This window comes from Condylura cristata, unplaced genomic scaffold (genome assembly GCF_000260355.1).
Source record: "Condylura cristata isolate star-nosed mole 26May11 unplaced genomic scaffold, ConCri1.0 scaffold00025, whole genome shotgun sequence".
NCBI classification, from domain to species: Eukaryota; Metazoa; Chordata; class Mammalia; order Eulipotyphla; family Talpidae; genus Condylura; species Condylura cristata.
The window spans coordinates 1,041,187-1,057,341 of NW_004567126.1; the positions used below are offsets into that span (position 1 = coordinate 1,041,187).

General features: G+C 52.6%; 2 protein-coding genes across 4 annotated transcripts; both read left to right on the forward strand.

Moving 5' to 3' along the window:
* The first annotated feature begins 750 nt into the window (after positions 1-750).
* Positions 751-4,705, forward strand: S1PR5 (sphingosine-1-phosphate receptor 5). The gene is made up of 2 exons (XM_004689031.2): positions 751-803; positions 2,627-4,705. The coding sequence occupies exons 1-2, from the start codon at positions 764-766 to the stop codon at positions 3,838-3,840; spliced, it is 1,254 nt and encodes a 417-aa protein (XP_004689088.2). The 5' UTR covers positions 751-763; the 3' UTR covers positions 3,841-4,705.
* Positions 4,706-7,611: 2,906 nt separating this feature from the next.
* KEAP1 (kelch-like ECH-associated protein 1) lies at positions 7,612-15,347 on the forward strand. 3 transcript variants are annotated; one of them, XM_012729859.1, is made up of 6 exons: positions 7,612-7,694; positions 9,707-10,392; positions 11,723-12,408; positions 13,889-14,094; positions 14,368-14,544; positions 14,682-15,347. In XM_012729859.1, exons 2-6 carry the CDS (start codon positions 9,754-9,756, stop codon positions 14,846-14,848), a joined length of 1,875 nt encoding a protein of 624 aa, XP_012585313.1. In that variant the 5' UTR covers positions 7,612-7,694; positions 9,707-9,753; the 3' UTR covers positions 14,849-15,347. The 3 variants fall into 3 exon arrangements, with proteins under 3 accessions (XP_012585313.1, XP_004688795.1, XP_012585314.1); XM_004688738.2 differs by lacking the exon at positions 7,612-7,694 and adding an exon at positions 7,989-8,089; XM_012729860.1 differs by lacking the exon at positions 7,612-7,694 and adding an exon at positions 8,114-9,417.
* Positions 15,348-16,155: the final 808 nt, after the last annotated feature.

Here is a 16,155-nt window from a genome sequence, read left to right on the forward strand (position 1 = left end):
ACCCCCGCCTCAGGCTGGCCCTACTGACTGTTATGCTGGGTGCATTTCTTTGATGGCTAGAAGCAGCAAAAGTAATTCTGTAGCCTCCAGAATGGAGTGGGCAAAAGCTTCTCCTTATCTTCCCCAAGTAGCACCCCCATGGGGTGCTAGCAGAGGTTGAACTAGCCAGAGAGAAGGGCAGCAACCTGGTGAACAGGGTATCAGTCAGGCCCAGTCCCCCTTCCTGTTTGTGGTCTCAAGTACGAGGGGGAAAGGGCACTGGGCCTGGCTGGTAAGCTCCTGGGAATGGGGGTGTGGGGAGTGTGAGGCGGCAGGGACTGGCCCTTTGGAAAAGCAAAGGCCTGGGAGAGGTTAGAGAGGGACACTGAAAGACTCAGCAACTGAGAGAGATGTTCATTCTCTGGCTCACTAAGAGGATACTTATGGGACACTCGGGCTGTATCCCAGCTCTTCTCACAACAGGCGAAAATCCCTGCTCCCGTGGGAATGACAGCCCAGAAGCGCCATAAGATGAGCAAATCACTGTCTGGAGGGATAAGGGTGGGGGAGCGGAGAATCCGGGGAGCCAACGTGTCAGAGCCTCTTTATCTGAGAGCTCCTCCCCTACTTATCCCAAGCCGAGGGTGGGAGCCGGGGAAATGGGGAGGGACCTGCGCCAGGGATCCGCGGGACAAATTTGCTAAGTTGGGAAGGAGGAGAGGACTAAGGCTCCAGCAGCCCCCGGCAGAAGACCCTCGGGTGCTGAAGAGGTCCCTGCGCCTCCATGCACCCTTGGGCTGCAGCCCAGGAAGCTCATTCGGAAGGTAGGCAGAAAATAGGAAAGGACCAATACCCAAGCTCCCTAGAACCTACCGGACCCCTCCGCTGAGTATGGGGTGGAGGTAAGGGAGCAGAGGATCGGGTTGCTGCCGCCCTAGGTCAAGAGACCTCCCCTTCTCGCGTCTCCCGGCCCTCCCACAACAACCGACAGTCCCTGGGAGAGTAGCCCAGCTGGGGGAGCCGAGGGTTCGCCGGTGCCAGTCGCCGCCGGGGCGCGCTCCGGTGCTGTGTCGGGTGGCACAGGCTGGCAGACACGGGCTGGTGCCCGGGCCCCAAGGGGAGGGGGCAAAAGCTGGCTACCCTCAGAGGCTATGTTTCGGCCCGCCCCTTTGCCTGGCATTTGGAGCCCGGCTCCCCACCCGCAGAGCCAGTAGAGTCCATTCACTGGGCTCAAGGCTGTGTGACTTCGGGGGACACACAATCAGGGCGCAGGGGTGAGTTCACAACTCCGGGTCCTTAGAGGTTCAGTTGCCCCAGGCTCTACCTCAGTCCCCTTCCCCAGGTTTCCCAAACCTTTCCAGGAAGCCTCTAGGAAGGGAGGGAAAGTTAAGAGATTTCCGGACTTGGTCCCCGGTCCTGCTGGGGTTGAGGTTCCCCAGAACCCCTGGCCTCTGGGCTGCGCCACTGTGAGTTTTGCTGTGTCTGTTTTGCCTACTAGCAAGCCCGGGGAGATGCTAGCGGGGCAGACAGAGGTTGTGAGCCTCTGCTCGAAGTTCCCATCCGAAGATGTAAGCCTGGTGGGGTGACTGATTCCCCTCCCCCAGCGGGTCTGAATCGGTGACACCCCGTCAGTCTGTATCTGTGCAAAATGTTTTCCTTTGTGCCACTGAAGACTTCTGGGATGCATTTGTTCCTTCCAGGTCCCATTAAATCCATGCCCCTCCTAGTCCTCGATTTTCTTACCTGTTTAGTGGGCCCAATGCAATTGAGTGATCGTTCCAAGTGACTGTTTCTTGGGGGAATGTGAAAACCTTTGTCGCTGCCTCTATGCCAGTATTACTTTGGAGCCTCAGATTCCTCTTCTGTAAATTGGGGCTAAGGAGACAGTTGTCAAGAGGATTAAAGGGCACAGTGGCAGGCAGCAAGTATTAGTATACATGAGTGGCATGTGTGCCCCTCTGCCAGAGCCTGTTTGTGGGATGTGGGTCCTGTTGGCTGCTCTCTGGCAAGCTCTCAAGGGGGTTATGCGGTGGATAAGGGACTTTGGCAGAAAATGGCAAGGTGTGTGGGACTTTGGACTGCCAGTCTGTGTGTGGGTGACGGTTGTGAAAGTATGTGACACCCCATGGCCCTGTGTCTCTTCCTGTGTCACTCTGTTCATGTGAATGCATTTGTTTGTTTCCCTGATGGAGTGTTGTGTATTTTGTCATTGTTTGTGCCTATGTGTACATGCCCTTGTTGGTGATTCTCTGTATTTGTGTGTCCCTTTCTCTGTGTGGTTGTATTTCTGTGTATTCTTGTCTGTTTCCAATTGAATATACCTCTGGATACCCAGCAGGTTTGTGAATTACTAGGTCTTTTTTTGTGTGTGAACTGTTAGTGTCCTTTCTATGGGAGAGTTTGACACTCTGTTTCCTCATATTATTTGGGTGTCTGTATTTTGGTCAGCCTATCTCCATAGACACCCCCCTTCCAAGCAGAATACCCTCAGGGTTCCAGTGTGCATAGGGGTGGTAGGCAGGCAGTTAGTGCCTCGCTTTTGAGCTGCCACCCTTAACCCTAGCAACCAGGAGCCCTCCCCCGGTGTGGGCCAACCCGCGGGTCTGAGGGTATGCTGGGTCTGACACTGTGCACCACTTCTCCGCAGCCTTGCCGTGGCGGCCCATGGAGTCGGGGCTGCTGCGGCCTGCGCCAGTGAGCGAAGTCATCGTCCTGCATTACAACTACACTGGCAAGCTCAGAGGTGCCCGATACCAGCCAGGAGCCGGGCTGCGAGCTGACGCAGTCGTGTGCCTGGCGGTGTGCGCGCTCATCGTGCTGGAGAACTTGGCAGTTCTGTTTGTGCTCGGTCGCCACCCGCGCTTCCATGCGCCCATGTTCCTGCTCTTGGGCAGCCTCACGCTGTCCGACCTGCTGGCGGGCGCCGCCTATGCCGCCAACATCCTGCTGTCTGGGCCACTCACGTTGCGCCTGTCGCCGGCGCTCTGGTTCGCGCGCGAGGGAGGTGTCTTTGTCGCGCTCGCTGCATCGGTGCTGAGCCTCCTTGCCATCGCTCTGGAGCGCCGCTTCACCATGGCGCGCAGAGGACCTGCGCCGGCTGCTCGTCGGGGACGCACGCTGGCGCTGGCTGTCGCTGCCTGGGGTGTGTCACTGCTTCTTGGGCTACTCCCGGCTTTGGGCTGGAATTGTCTGGGCCGCCTAGACACTTGCTCCACGGTCCTGCCTCTCTACGCCAAAGCTTACGTACTCTTCTGCGTGCTAGCCTTCGTCGGCATCCTGGCAGCCATCTGCGCGCTCTACGCTCGCATCTACTGCCAGGTGCGGGCCAACGCTCGGCGCCTGAAAGCGCGCCCCGCGACTGGAAGCGGCTTCTCCACCCGCCTACGCCGCACACCCCGGTCGTTGGCGCTTTTGCGCACGCTCAGCGTGGTACTCTTGGCCTTCGTGGCCTGTTGGGGGCCCCTCTTCCTACTACTGCTGCTTGATGTGGCCTGTCCCGCGCGTGCCTGCCCGGTGCTCCTGCAGGCTGACCCTTTCCTGGGCCTCGCCATGGCCAACTCGCTCCTGAACCCCATTATCTACACGTTGACTAACCGCGACCTGCGCCACGCTCTCCTTCGCCTTGTCTGCTGCGGTCGCCATCCCTGCTACAGAGTCTCAGGTGCCTCCCGGCGGTCAGGGACCGCTGCTGGGGCTTCGGGTGGCCTGCATCGTTGGCTACCCCCTGGCGTGGACGGCAGCTCCAGCCGCTCAGAGCGCTCGTCACCTCAGAAAGACGGATTGGACACTAGAGGTGACACAGCCGGACCCGGCGCATTGACAACCTCCCGGACCCTAGTTCCTGCTCCTGCCGCAGATTGACGTCTTCTGGCTCTCCGCTACTCTCAGAAATGTTTTGCAGAAACTTTCTTTTTAAATAAAGGGATTTAAAAGCCGGAAAAGCAAAGATAGTGGAGGCGGGAAGAGACACGGGGAAATATCTTCTACTGACGCTAAACTCCGCAGCAGTGAATAATAGACAGAACTCCTTGTCTTTGTGGAATTCATGTTCTGCATTCCACAGAGGCAATAGTGGAGTGAGCTACGGAGATAATTTTAGTGACATTACAATGATGTGATGGTGGTCAAGAGATGCCTTTCTGAGGTGGCTACTTGTGGTGTGAATCAAGACATATCACATGGTCCTAGGAACCCCTGAAGGAAGATCATTTTATGAGGTTATAGCAGGTGGGATGGCCTTAAGGCAAGAATGTTTGCCCTTAAGTTCCATAAAAAGCATGGATCCCCTGTGGAGAGAAAACAAAGGTTTGGAAATGACTGGGCAGATGATGTACTCACTTGTCTGCCCAGGGAAGGACTTTATTTTTGTTCTGAATGAGGCCATGGAAAGCCATGGAGGGTTCTAGACAGAGGAGGGACTTGATCTGCTTCAGACTTTCACAGATGTCTCTGCTTTTAGTAGGGGGCAAAGATGGAAGAACAAGATTGAAAGTGCCTGCACTGACCCAGGAGGTGATGACTAAGACTCAGACAATGAGGATTCTGGATACACTCTGAAGGCAGTGGACAGGGGACTTGAGTTGGGAATGAGACAGGAAACAACGAGACAAGAATAACTCTTTTGCATAGAGAAGAGGAACACAAAGTTAGGGCACCCTAGAATTTGACTTTGGGAGATTCAGCCAATTCTTACATAAAACAAGATTTCTTTGAGCATGATGTTAGATCCTTCATAAAAAGATAATAAAGTAATAAGCACAATTACAGCTTATTGTGCCTGGTTAGTCCCCCACACACACTAGTAACCCAGAATATGCTTATTTCTACTTTTACCAGCAACCTTGCCAGTTAGATTTACTCACCAGCATTTGGCAGATAAGAAAACTCCAAGCAGTACCTTGCCACTGTGTCTGAACCCAGACAGTAGGCGGGGCTGTCAGGTTCCCACGTCTGGGGAGGCTTGGGGCAGTTGTGTGGCTCCTTGGGAGGAGTCTGGCAGGCTCAGGGGTCTGCATTCTCTGCGGGGAGGGTGCTGTATTAGGGTCTCATTTATGCCCATAAAAGGCTCCAGACGCTCAGACCACAGCCCGGATCTATCCCAAGGGGCATTCTTGTCTCCTGTTTCCAGACGTGAGGGGGGAGGGGGACGGGGAAGCGGGGCTAGTGTACCCTTCGGTCTCAGATTGCGCGCGCCACCTTCCGAGATACTGCGGAAATGCAGGCAGCCGCAAAGACGTGTTTTGGGTGGTCACATACATCTTGGGAGCCTGAACCTCCACTCACCACACGCAGATTGTCCCTATAGGCCATACCCATGGGAAGCCAGCTCATTTCCTGGGGGGGAAAAAAGACATACTCAAGCCTAGTATCACAGTTCCAAGATGTTTCTTTCCATTACTGGGTCCAATTCCCCACCAGGCCTGGCGTCCCTACCCTCAAGTTCCTTCTACCTTCTGGAAAAACTTGAGACACCACTCCATTGTTCCTGGTGTAATGATAGGAAATCTATTCACTTACTCACATTTTACAAAATTAAAAAAAGTACTGGTTATCTTTCTTCAATGCAATCACTGTGGAATTTTCCAGAGCCATTCTATAGAAAAATGAACTGAAATGTAAATACATTGCTTCTCCATTTACATAACTTTAATACTGCTCTGCATCTTGCATTGTCTACTTTATAGTATATCTTGGAAATGACTGGAAATCCCCACTTTTTGCACTGTCTTGCTAATGTAAATCAAAAACTGTGTGACTAACAGCAGAATATTATTTCTCACAGTTCTAGAGGCCACAGGCCTGAGATCAGGATGCCAGCAAGGCTGGATTCTGGCAAAGGCTGTTACTTGGTTTGCAGAAGACCACCTTCATATTGAGTCCTCTCTGTGGAGAAAGACCATACTCTGGTGTTTTTCTTAAAGAGCACTAATACCATCAAGGAGACTTGACTCATCTAAACCTAATTACCATCCAAAACCCCATCTCCAAGTGCCATCATATTAGTGTTGGACCTTCAACATAATTTATGGAAAAACAAAATTTATTTATGCATACAGAACTGGGGTTTAGGCCAGAGGTACAGGGGCAGTGAGAGGATTCACCAGAGACAGAGTGGGAAACAGAACAGGCAGATCCACAAAGTACACTGCTGAGGGGAGCAGCAGGCGGGTCAGGAGAGGTCTGCCTGGCCATGTGGGTCACCTCCAGGGCCAAGAATGGAACTTTCACTGAGGCGGCTGTGGCCAGCTTGCAGTGCTGCGTCCTAACCTGTTCCACCACCAGGGAGGGCTCCATAGCACTTGTTCTTTTTTTTGATGATGTTGTTACATTAAAAAAGAGGTAAATACAGCAAAATATTTTCCTTTATCTGGCTGCATAGTATGCCACCACATTGATGTGCTGCTTATTACCCCAGAGCCCTAGAGAGGGATATGAGTCCAATCCAGATGAGTCCAATCCTTTACATTATACAAAACAATGCAATTAACTCCTGTGTACATACTCTCGCACTTCTGTGTACCCTGAAAAAATCTCTACAAGTGGCACATCTGGGTGACAGGTTATTTTCAGATACATGAAGTTGCCTTCGGGGCCTTCCAGGAGACTGTAGGTTTCCCCAGTCACAGCCACTATGTGTTTCTATATGTTTTGGGGGTTACTAATCTGTCTTGGGGGCTGGGCCTCCACCCTCCTATCATGGTACCCCTTTGGAGCAACCCAGAACTGCATTTTCATGCCAAGGGGATGTCTAGGAAGGAACAGGGCAGCTCCTTAGCCTCCCACTTGAGTTTAGTTTCAGATCCCCAGTACCCAACGCTGAATCCTCCAAATTCACCCTGGAGGCTGGTGGAAGCCTTTCTTAGACCAACATATGTTCAGCCTAGCCTTTCCTTTTCTAATTCATTTATTTTTCATCGAGACAAACAACAACAAAAACATCTCAAATTTATTTAAAAGCTAACTTTATATCAAAAACAGCATAAATGGCAAATTACTATTGCTTGCCATAAAAAATAACCATATTTAATGGCATAGCAATCACATTTAGTCCCCACTATAATCTAGCGGGTACGGGTTATTATTATTATCACTGCACAGGTAGGAAACGAAAGCATAGAGGTTAAATGACCGACCCACCCGCTCTGACCCAGAGAGTGACTGTGCCAGGAGTCCAAACCCCGCAAGCGAGCTGTGCGCGACTCAAGATCACAAAGTAACTAAAACACCATCATAAGTAGCAGAATCGTGCAAGCGCTGGGCCTTGAGGCTTTAATGGAAGACTAGGTCGTAGAATGTAGCCCGGAGCTGAAAAGACTAAATCGAATGGATGGTAGGGACGGCGCGGAGCGGGGCCTGGCCTGACCCAGAGCTCTCTTCCGACGCCCCATCCTCACTCTCGGGCGCGGGGCACCTGAGGGGAGGGCGGGGAATCACGGCTCCTTCCCTGCCGCACCCTCTCCTCTCTCTGCCCGCCTCCTCGCTGGCGTCCCCCTTCCTACGACTGAGACCCCGCAGGCCGCACCGTCTCGTAGCCTGAGTGCCTGAGGCTTAGCGCTCGCGGGTACCCGGAGCGAAGATTTCGCGGGAGCCGACTCCCGTCCGGCTGCAGCCCCTCGGGTTTCCCGGAAGCGCGGCGCGCGGGTGGCACTACATCTCCCGGCCGCTGGCATCCCCACCCTGCAAGCGAGAGCCACTGAGGTTACAGCGGGGCCGAGGTGAGAGCGCAGGCGAAGAAGGGTGTCCGTAATTCTGGGTGCGAACAAGGGCCACGGACCTCGAACCCAGGCCACTGATTCCCGAAGGCTCCGACCATGCGGCTGGGTCCGCCGAGGGCTGCGGTCCCTGGTTCCGCCGCTCCGCCGAGACGGGCGCTGTGGTCGCCGCGCTGGGACCGCGCAGCCTGGCGACAGCTGGATGGGGGGCAGGGAGCGGCCCCTCTCTAGTCTTCGCCGCCGGAGGCCCGGGGCCGCGGGGACTTTTATTCTGACACGGCCGGCGCCCGGCTCTGCTTAGTCATGGTGACCCGCGCGCTCTGCGCCTCCCCCCGCGCGGCGATGGAGGCACCCGGGCCTGGGCGACGGAGGCGGAGCCCGAGCACAGCCATGGCGGGGTGAGTGAGGCGGCCTGCGCCGAGGCTGAGGCCACGGTGGGCCATAGGCGCCCCGGCGGCCGCGCCCGGGGGCTGGGGAAGCGGGCGCCACCGGCCCCGTCGCGTCGGGATTCCCGCGGCCCCGCCGAGGGCTCGGAGGGCGCGGCTCGGGTCCGGTCCTTTTGTTGGACGGCGCGACTCTGGGTGGCCTGGGGGCTACACGAGTCAGGAGAGAGGCCCAGGGAGCGCCGCTCGGTTTGGCGGGGGACCCCGGGACTTTGGGGAGTTTGTTCTGCGCTGTGGGCTTGGCTGCCGAGAGACCGCTACGGGGTCACTTCCTCCCTTCTCCAGGCCTGGCTGGCTGCTCAGGCGAGGCATGCGCAGTTTCCCACTGGTAGACTCGTGGGGGGAAGAGCCAGGTGCCCAGGGGCAGCGCTGACCGATCGGCTTGAGACTGAGAGGCAGACCCGGGCCTCAGTGGGGGAGAGACAGCCAAACGGTGCGCTGTGCCCGGTGGGGGAGGGTGTGCTGGCAGAGAAGGCAGAATGGGCAGTCAGCCAGCCACACTTTAACTGACCCCTGCTCAGTGCCAGGCCCCTGGCAGGACGTGGGGGAGGCACGAGAAGGGTGGGCACAGCTCGATCTCACAGAGGCCGCCCTGCACTCTGAAGTGTTGGGTGGGGCTGAGGTCCAAAGGGAGGCATACTTCTCCAAAAGAAAGCACAACATCCTTTCAGCTCCTGACAAGTACAATGATGAAAATAAAACAGGGAGGAGATGATTCTGCACTGAGCCCCTGGAAAGATAAATGAAGAAACTGAAGAACCTCCCGCAGACCCTATGCTCACCGCCCTCTGCCCCCCACTCCCCCACATCTCCCTGTAGGACCTTTCAAAAACCCCTCAAGCCACAGTCCTCCAATCTTCAGTTTTCATGGAAACTCCTTTTTGTAGTAATCATCCTTCATTATACTTTTTCCTGGTTCCTTCGCTTTTGTTTTTCCCTTTGCATGAAAAAACTAACCCCTTCACCCTCTTTTCATATGTTCTTTCTCAGCTTCTACAGAGGCCTAGACCACCTTATTTAATGTAATGGCCTCGAAGTCCCATTGTCATGATGCTGCTGTCATTTTCATGACCTTGTTTTCTGTTCAAGTCTTCTTTAGTTTATTTCTGGTCCTTTTCTCCCCAAGAATTTTTGTCTGTCTTGCTCACTGGTGCCTAGAACAGGGCCTGGCATGCAGTGAATATCCAATAAATGCTGGTGAGGTAAATGAAGGAATGAAATTGACATGCTTTATGAAGGGAAGGGCCACTGGATCGCTGGAACAGAATGAGCAGAGGGGAAAGGTAGGCAGCAGCTATTTGAAGAAGGTCTTGCAAGTCACTGAAGAATTGAGTTGCATGCTTTATGCCATTGGGAGTTGGGGGGATTCTGAGCAGGGATGGGATATCATGTGATCAAGGTTTTAAGATGAATCCTTGGGCTGTGGAGGCCACGGAGCAGTTAGCAAGAGCAGTTAGCAAGATGAATGCTGCTTCACCCTGGGCTTGGGATGGAAAACTGATCTAAGATTTGCTTTATCTTAAAAAAGAAGATCTAGCCTCAGGCCCTAGCCCTGTGCTCTCCCTCTTCCAGGCCCCTGAGTGCCAGTGGTGGTGTTGTGCCTTGTTACCTGGAACTCCATGCAGCCAGAACCCAGGCCTAGCGGGGCTGGGGCCCACAACCGATTTTTGCCCCTGCAGTCACAGCGCCCAGAGGGGTCAGGGGACGCAGTGATGTATGCTTCTACTGAGTGCAAGGCTGAGGTGACACCCTCTCAGCATGGCAACCGCACCTTCAGCTACACTCTGGAAGACCACACCAAGCAAGCCTTTGGCATCATGAATGAGCTACGACTCAGCCAGCAGTTGTGCGATGTCACGCTGCAGGTCAAATATGAGGATGCACCAGCTGCCCAGTTCATGGCCCACAAGGTGGTGCTGGCCTCATCCAGCCCTGTTTTCAAGGCCATGTTCACCAACGGACTGCGGGAGCAGGGTATGGAGGTGGTGTCTATTGAGGGCATCCACCCCAAGGTCATGGAGCGTCTCATCGAGTTTGCATACACAGCCTCCATCTCCATGGGCGAGAAGTGTGTGCTCCATGTCATGAATGGTGCAGTCATGTACCAGATTGACAGTGTGGTTCGTGCCTGCAGTGACTTCCTGGTGCAGCAACTGGATCCGAGTAATGCCATTGGCATCGCCAACTTTGCTGAACAGATCGGCTGTGCTGAGCTCCACCAGCGTGCCCGCGAATATATCTACATGCACTTTGGGGAGGTGAGCAAGGAAGAAGGGACCTGGGGCCCGGGTTTGGGGGTGGTTTCAGTAGGACCAGGGAAAGATGAGTGGTCATCACTGATCTCCTGGGATGCTGGAGAAAAATAGGGTTCTGAGCTTCTATTCTGCACATCTGGGGTAATGCTGGGAAGTGATCAAAGAAAGTGAGGCTTCCATGGGTCTCTGACGTCAAGGGCAGAGACAGAGAGCAGTGAATTTGAGAGCAGCTCTGCCCTGGGGTACACTGAGCTAAGCCCTACATTTCAGGCAGTCAGCAAATACTCATTGCACACACATGACATGCTGTTGACTGTAAATGTGACCCTTAGAATGTTTTCTTTGGTCCACAAAATGTTGTCCTTATGCTGTGCTTGGTTTCATTTTCACTTTTAACTGGAGGAAGTTGTGAATAGAAAATAACAGGAGGGTTCTTGAAAAAATCTCAGTAATGAATCTGAATTCTTATGTGTGATACATGAAATGAAAGTATTGAGCACTTACTGTGGGATTGAGCACCTGTTCTAAGTGATCTCCATCTTTTAATTTGTTGGATCCTCCCAGCTGCCCAGTCCTAGGATTTAGTACCATCCTTAGTGTCCCATGCCTTGAGGTGCCTCCCTAGAAATTTTCAAAGCCCAGCTCCAGTGACTGGAACTCCCTGGGTGGACACTACCCTCATCTCCATTCCCTATTGTGACATTAGTGCTAGGGACTATGGCTTCTAAGAAGTTGCCCAGAAAATAGGACTCATCAACTGACCTATACAAATGTTTCTTTCGTGGGGTTGTGTGGGCGGGGGATGCGGGGGTTCTCAAAGTGGTGGTGACCTGCTGATTGTGGAGAAACCAAAATTATTTATGTAGACTAGTATTGGACAAGAAATATTTTCTCAGGGGCTTTTTATGCCTAGGGGTAGTCCTGACAGTTGCTAATACAATCCCCTTTTACAGAGGAGGAAGACCAAGGCACAGAGCATTTCAGATATTTGCCCAAGGTCACACAGTTAGGAAGTCATGGGCTAAAGCGCAACTCAGGCTGCTTTCTTACTTTTATCCTTGCTTTTACTTTTTCCTTTTGAATTAATTGACTTGTTTAAAAAGTAATTTCATTTAAAAAATAGGTAATGTTATAAAAACTTTTTTGATACAAATGTCACATTTGACCTCGCATATGGTATTAACACATTTAATTCTCACACTCTATGAGTCTCATATTATTTGAATCCCCATTATATAGGTGAGGAAACTATGGAGTGATATCATTAATGCCATTGAGGGGTGGTGGGGGAGGGGACACACGTGAGTGCCCATCTTGCTAATGCTGTCTGCAGGTAGCCAAGCAAGAGGAGTTCTTCAACCTGTCCCACTGCCAGCTGGTAACCCTCATCAGCCGGGATGATCTGAATGTGCGCTGCGAGTCCGAGGTCTTCCACGCTTGTATCAACTGGGTCAAGTACGACTGTGAGCAGCGGCGCTTCTATGTGCAGGCGCTGCTGCGGGCTGTGCGCTGCCACTCGCTCACGCCCCACTTCCTTCAGATGCAGCTGCAGAAGTGTGAGATCCTGCAGTCGGACTCCCGCTGCAAGGACTACCTGGTCAAGATCTTCCAGGAGCTCACTCTGCACAAGCCCACGCAGGTGATGCCCTGCCGGGCGCCCAAGGTGGGCCGGCTCATCTACACAGCTGGTGGCTATTTCCGCCAGTCCCTTAGCTACCTGGAGGCCTACAACCCTAGTGATGGCACATGGCTCCGGTTGGCGGACCTGCAGGTGCCTCGTAGTGGCCTGGCAGGCTGTGTGGTGGGAGGGCTGCTGTATGCTGTGGGAGGCAGGAACAACTCCCCTGATGGCAACACCGACTCCAATGCCCTGGACTGCTACAACCCCATGACCAACCAGTGGTCACCCTGCGCCCCCATGAGTGTTCCACGCAATCGAATTGGGGTTGGAGTCATTGATGGACACATCTATGCTGTAGGCGGCTCCCATGGCTGCATCCACCACAACAGTGTGGAAAGGTGAGTGACAGGGCCAGGGGGAGGGCCCCCAGGGTCCCACTGCTAGCAACTCCCATGCCATAAGATCTGTGAAGTCCCCTTGCTTGTCTTTGCATCCCACTTTCAAGGTGTAGAAACTTTAAGTCCAAGCAAAACTACTGGGATGTTTATGATTGGTGACCTGAGGTGATGTCCCTGGGCCTGGGAACTGCTTACAGGGCTGTCACAAACCCACACAGCAATTTTGTGACAATCTTTTGAGATCATTGCAATATGCTAATTTTGTTAAAACATGATACCTCATTGTTATCTACCCCTGAATTTTTTTTAAAGATTTATTTATGTATGCATATAGAACAGGGGTACAAGCCAGAGGTGGGGGTGAGAGGATTCACCAGAGACAGAGAGGGGACCAGAACAGGCAGATCTGGGAAGTGCACTGCTGAGGGGAGCAGCAGGAAGTGCACTGCTGAGGGGAGCAGCAGGTGGGTTAGGAGAGGTCTGCCACACCATGTGGGTCACCTCCAGAACCCTGGGGCTGGGGATCAAACTCACACTGAAGCGGCTGCGCTAGCTTGCAATGCTGCGTCCTAACCCGTTGCGCCAGCAGGGAGGGCCCTGCCCCTAAATTGTAATCAATAGGTGTGTTAGGTTGGGTGTGTGAGGTCAGTTATGCCTCCTAAGTGTGGTGCCTTTGTGCAGTGTACAAAGCGCCTGTGTGGAGAAACCAAGCATTTTGGACATTCAGCTTCTGTGTAGCCTGTTCTTTTGCTTCTCCTTTTCCAGAAATGTGATCCAGGATACAGTTGTCACCAAACTTGTTGAACTCTCTAACCCTTTACTAGAGATTCCAGAGATCTGGCATTGATGGGTTTGGGGTGAGGTTGAGTTTTAAACAGATACCTCATGGGCTGTGAATAAGATGATGGATGGCGCTGTACCCTTAGCAGGCCATTTTTGAGAAAAAAAAAAAAAAAGCACTGTGTTAATTACCCCAGGAGTGCAGGCATGAACTGGCAGTGCCTAGTGCCCAGATCAACTGGGACATGATATGGTCACCCGTCTTTGAGCATCATACTTTGAGAAAACTCTCTGAGGCTTCAATTAGTTGTTAGAACTGAGGTTCTGGTCACTTTGTGGGCTGGCTCAAAACCCAGCTCTGCCACTTCCTTGGTGACCCTGAACATGCTACTTTACTTCTCTGTGCCTCCATCTTGTCAACAGGCTGGGTTGAGCTTGGTGACAACACAAATAACAGCACAAGGCCTGGCAGTGACTTAGGCACTAGGGTCCAGCAGGCATGCATGCGACCTTGAGCAGATGACAGCTGCAAACCTCAGTTTCCAACTGGAAATTGGAGCTACCAATGGCTTGCTCCTTGGAGAATGGTTTTGAGGATTAAAGATCAAATGTATACAGAGCTAGCAGAGTAGTGGGCTGTCATCAGTGTTCCACACAGGTCAGTTATGATGCTGTTTTCATTGTTATTATGACTCTACAGGTATGAACCAGAGCGGGACGAGTGGCACTTGGTGGCCCCAATGCTGACAAGAAGGATTGGGGTGGGAGTAGCTGTCCTCAACCGCCTGCTCTATGCTGTTGGGGGCTTTGATGGGACGAACCGCCTCAACTCGGCTGAGTGTTATTACCCAGAGAGGAACGAGTGGCGAATGATCACACCCATGAACACCATCCGGAGTGGGGCAGGTGGGCAGGGCTGTGGTGGGGAGGGGAGCCTGAAGGAACACGTTCCACCCTGGGGATAACCTAGCCCAGCCTGAGTGCTGCTTCCATTTCAACTTTGAATCCTGTGTGGGTTCACACATGAGAGCTAGAGATTCTGACCGATTCCAAGCTTCTGTCTCCCAGCCTTGTTTCTAAGGGGTATCTCAGGAGAGAAGTGAAGGGAGGGCCCCCCCAAGGAGATGGTGACTGGGCCAGGCCCTGGAGCAGTCACCTTCTCTACATGGTGTGCTCTAGGAGTCTGCGTCCTGCACAACTGTATCTATGCTGCCGGGGGCTATGATGGGCAGGACCAGCTGAACAGCGTGGAGCGATACGATGTGGAGACCGAAATGTGGACTTTCGTAGCCCCCATGAAGCATCGGCGAAGCGCCCTAGGGATTACTGTTCACCAGGGGAGAATCTACGTCCTCGGTGAGGCCCTGGGGATGGGCAACTGGGTGGACAGGTCTTGTGCTCCAATCCTGGTCAGAAGGCTCCTCCAGGCTTCTTCCTCCTCTTTCTTTCCCTGTCCTCTCAGGGAGTGACCTTCCCCTCCACTCTTCCTGCAGGAGGCTACGATGGCCACACATTCCTGGACAGTGTGGAGTGCTATGACCCAGACACGGACACCTGGAGTGAGGTCACCAGCATGACGTCTGGCCGGAGTGGGGTGGGTGTTGCTGTCACCATGGAACCCTGCCGGAAGCAGATTGACCAGCAGAACTGCAACTGTTGAGCCACTTTTGTTTCTTGAGCAAAAATCTGGTCCGATGGAGAGTATTGTCATTTTTGTACAAAAACAAAAGCAAAGGACACAGAGCCAGTGCTTATGCTTTAGGATGAGGGGCTGGGACGCCTCAGTGCTAAATGACAACTCGAAAGAAAGGAAGGCCAGAGCGGGAACCCATGAAGAGAAACCCAGAGAACTGCTTGGCAGGGGGTGCGGAAGGGGTTCCCCGGAGAAAGGCCCCCCACCTGCTGTGCTGAGACTAGGTCTGGGGCCCACAACAGCAGCCACTGCCTCCCATTGGGGTGAAACCAAGTGCTGAGGTAAAGTGTCTCTGTGATTGGATCCCGGAGGTCTGGGAAGGGGCCAAGAGAGCCCTTCTGGAGGGCTAGATCCTAAGGATGGGCCTGTACATAGAAACCACTGGATATCTCTGCCCTGGACAGCCATTTTGTTGATAAGCAACCTTGTAACTTTCCAATGAAAATAAAAAACAAACTAACTAGTGTCTTCTGTTCAGGCTTTCAGCTGGAGGTCTTGAACTCAGGGACAGAAAGGACTCTTCTGAAATGCATTCAAATTTTTGCTTTAGTTAGACTTGTATTTGAAACCAGTTATCTCTGTATCTGGACATCTAGGGCATCCTCTTTCCCCATAGACCCAGCCACACAGGGCTCACTTTGTCAGTTTCACCTGCTTCAAAGACACTGACCTAACTTTTTGACATTTTCCCTAGGACTCCCTGAGATCAATTTCGTATAGGTATACAGATTTTTTTTAAAATTTATTTTATAACAGTTTATTTTTACATCATTTTGTACATTTTTTTTCTTCATCTCAATTGTAATCCCCGCAGGTTTCCCATCACCAAGTCACCCGTGTGCCATCACCATAGTCCCATGCACTTCCCTCCCCACTCCCCACCCCCTTACCCCCATTTTTGATCCCATTCCCCACTCCACCCCCACAAAATGTCTCTGGTATATGGCTGTTCATTATTCTTATTATTTTCTCTCCTGGTCCATTATTACTTCTGCTATGAGCGAAACCATCTGGTATTTTTCTTTCTCTTTCTGGCTTATCTCACTAATGTATACAGATATTTTAAGGCAAACCATCTCCAACATGCCGTTCATACTTAGAGCAAATCTACCTGGCCATTTTTATGAGCTACTGTAAGACTGAGCCCTTTATTTAGTTCACTGTGTATTACAAGAGAAAGGGCCTGGGAATCTTCTTTGGCAAAAGTCCTTCTGAAGAATTTGTGCAAAGGCAAGATGCCACCCAGATTTGTTCCATCAATCAGCTTTTACTGT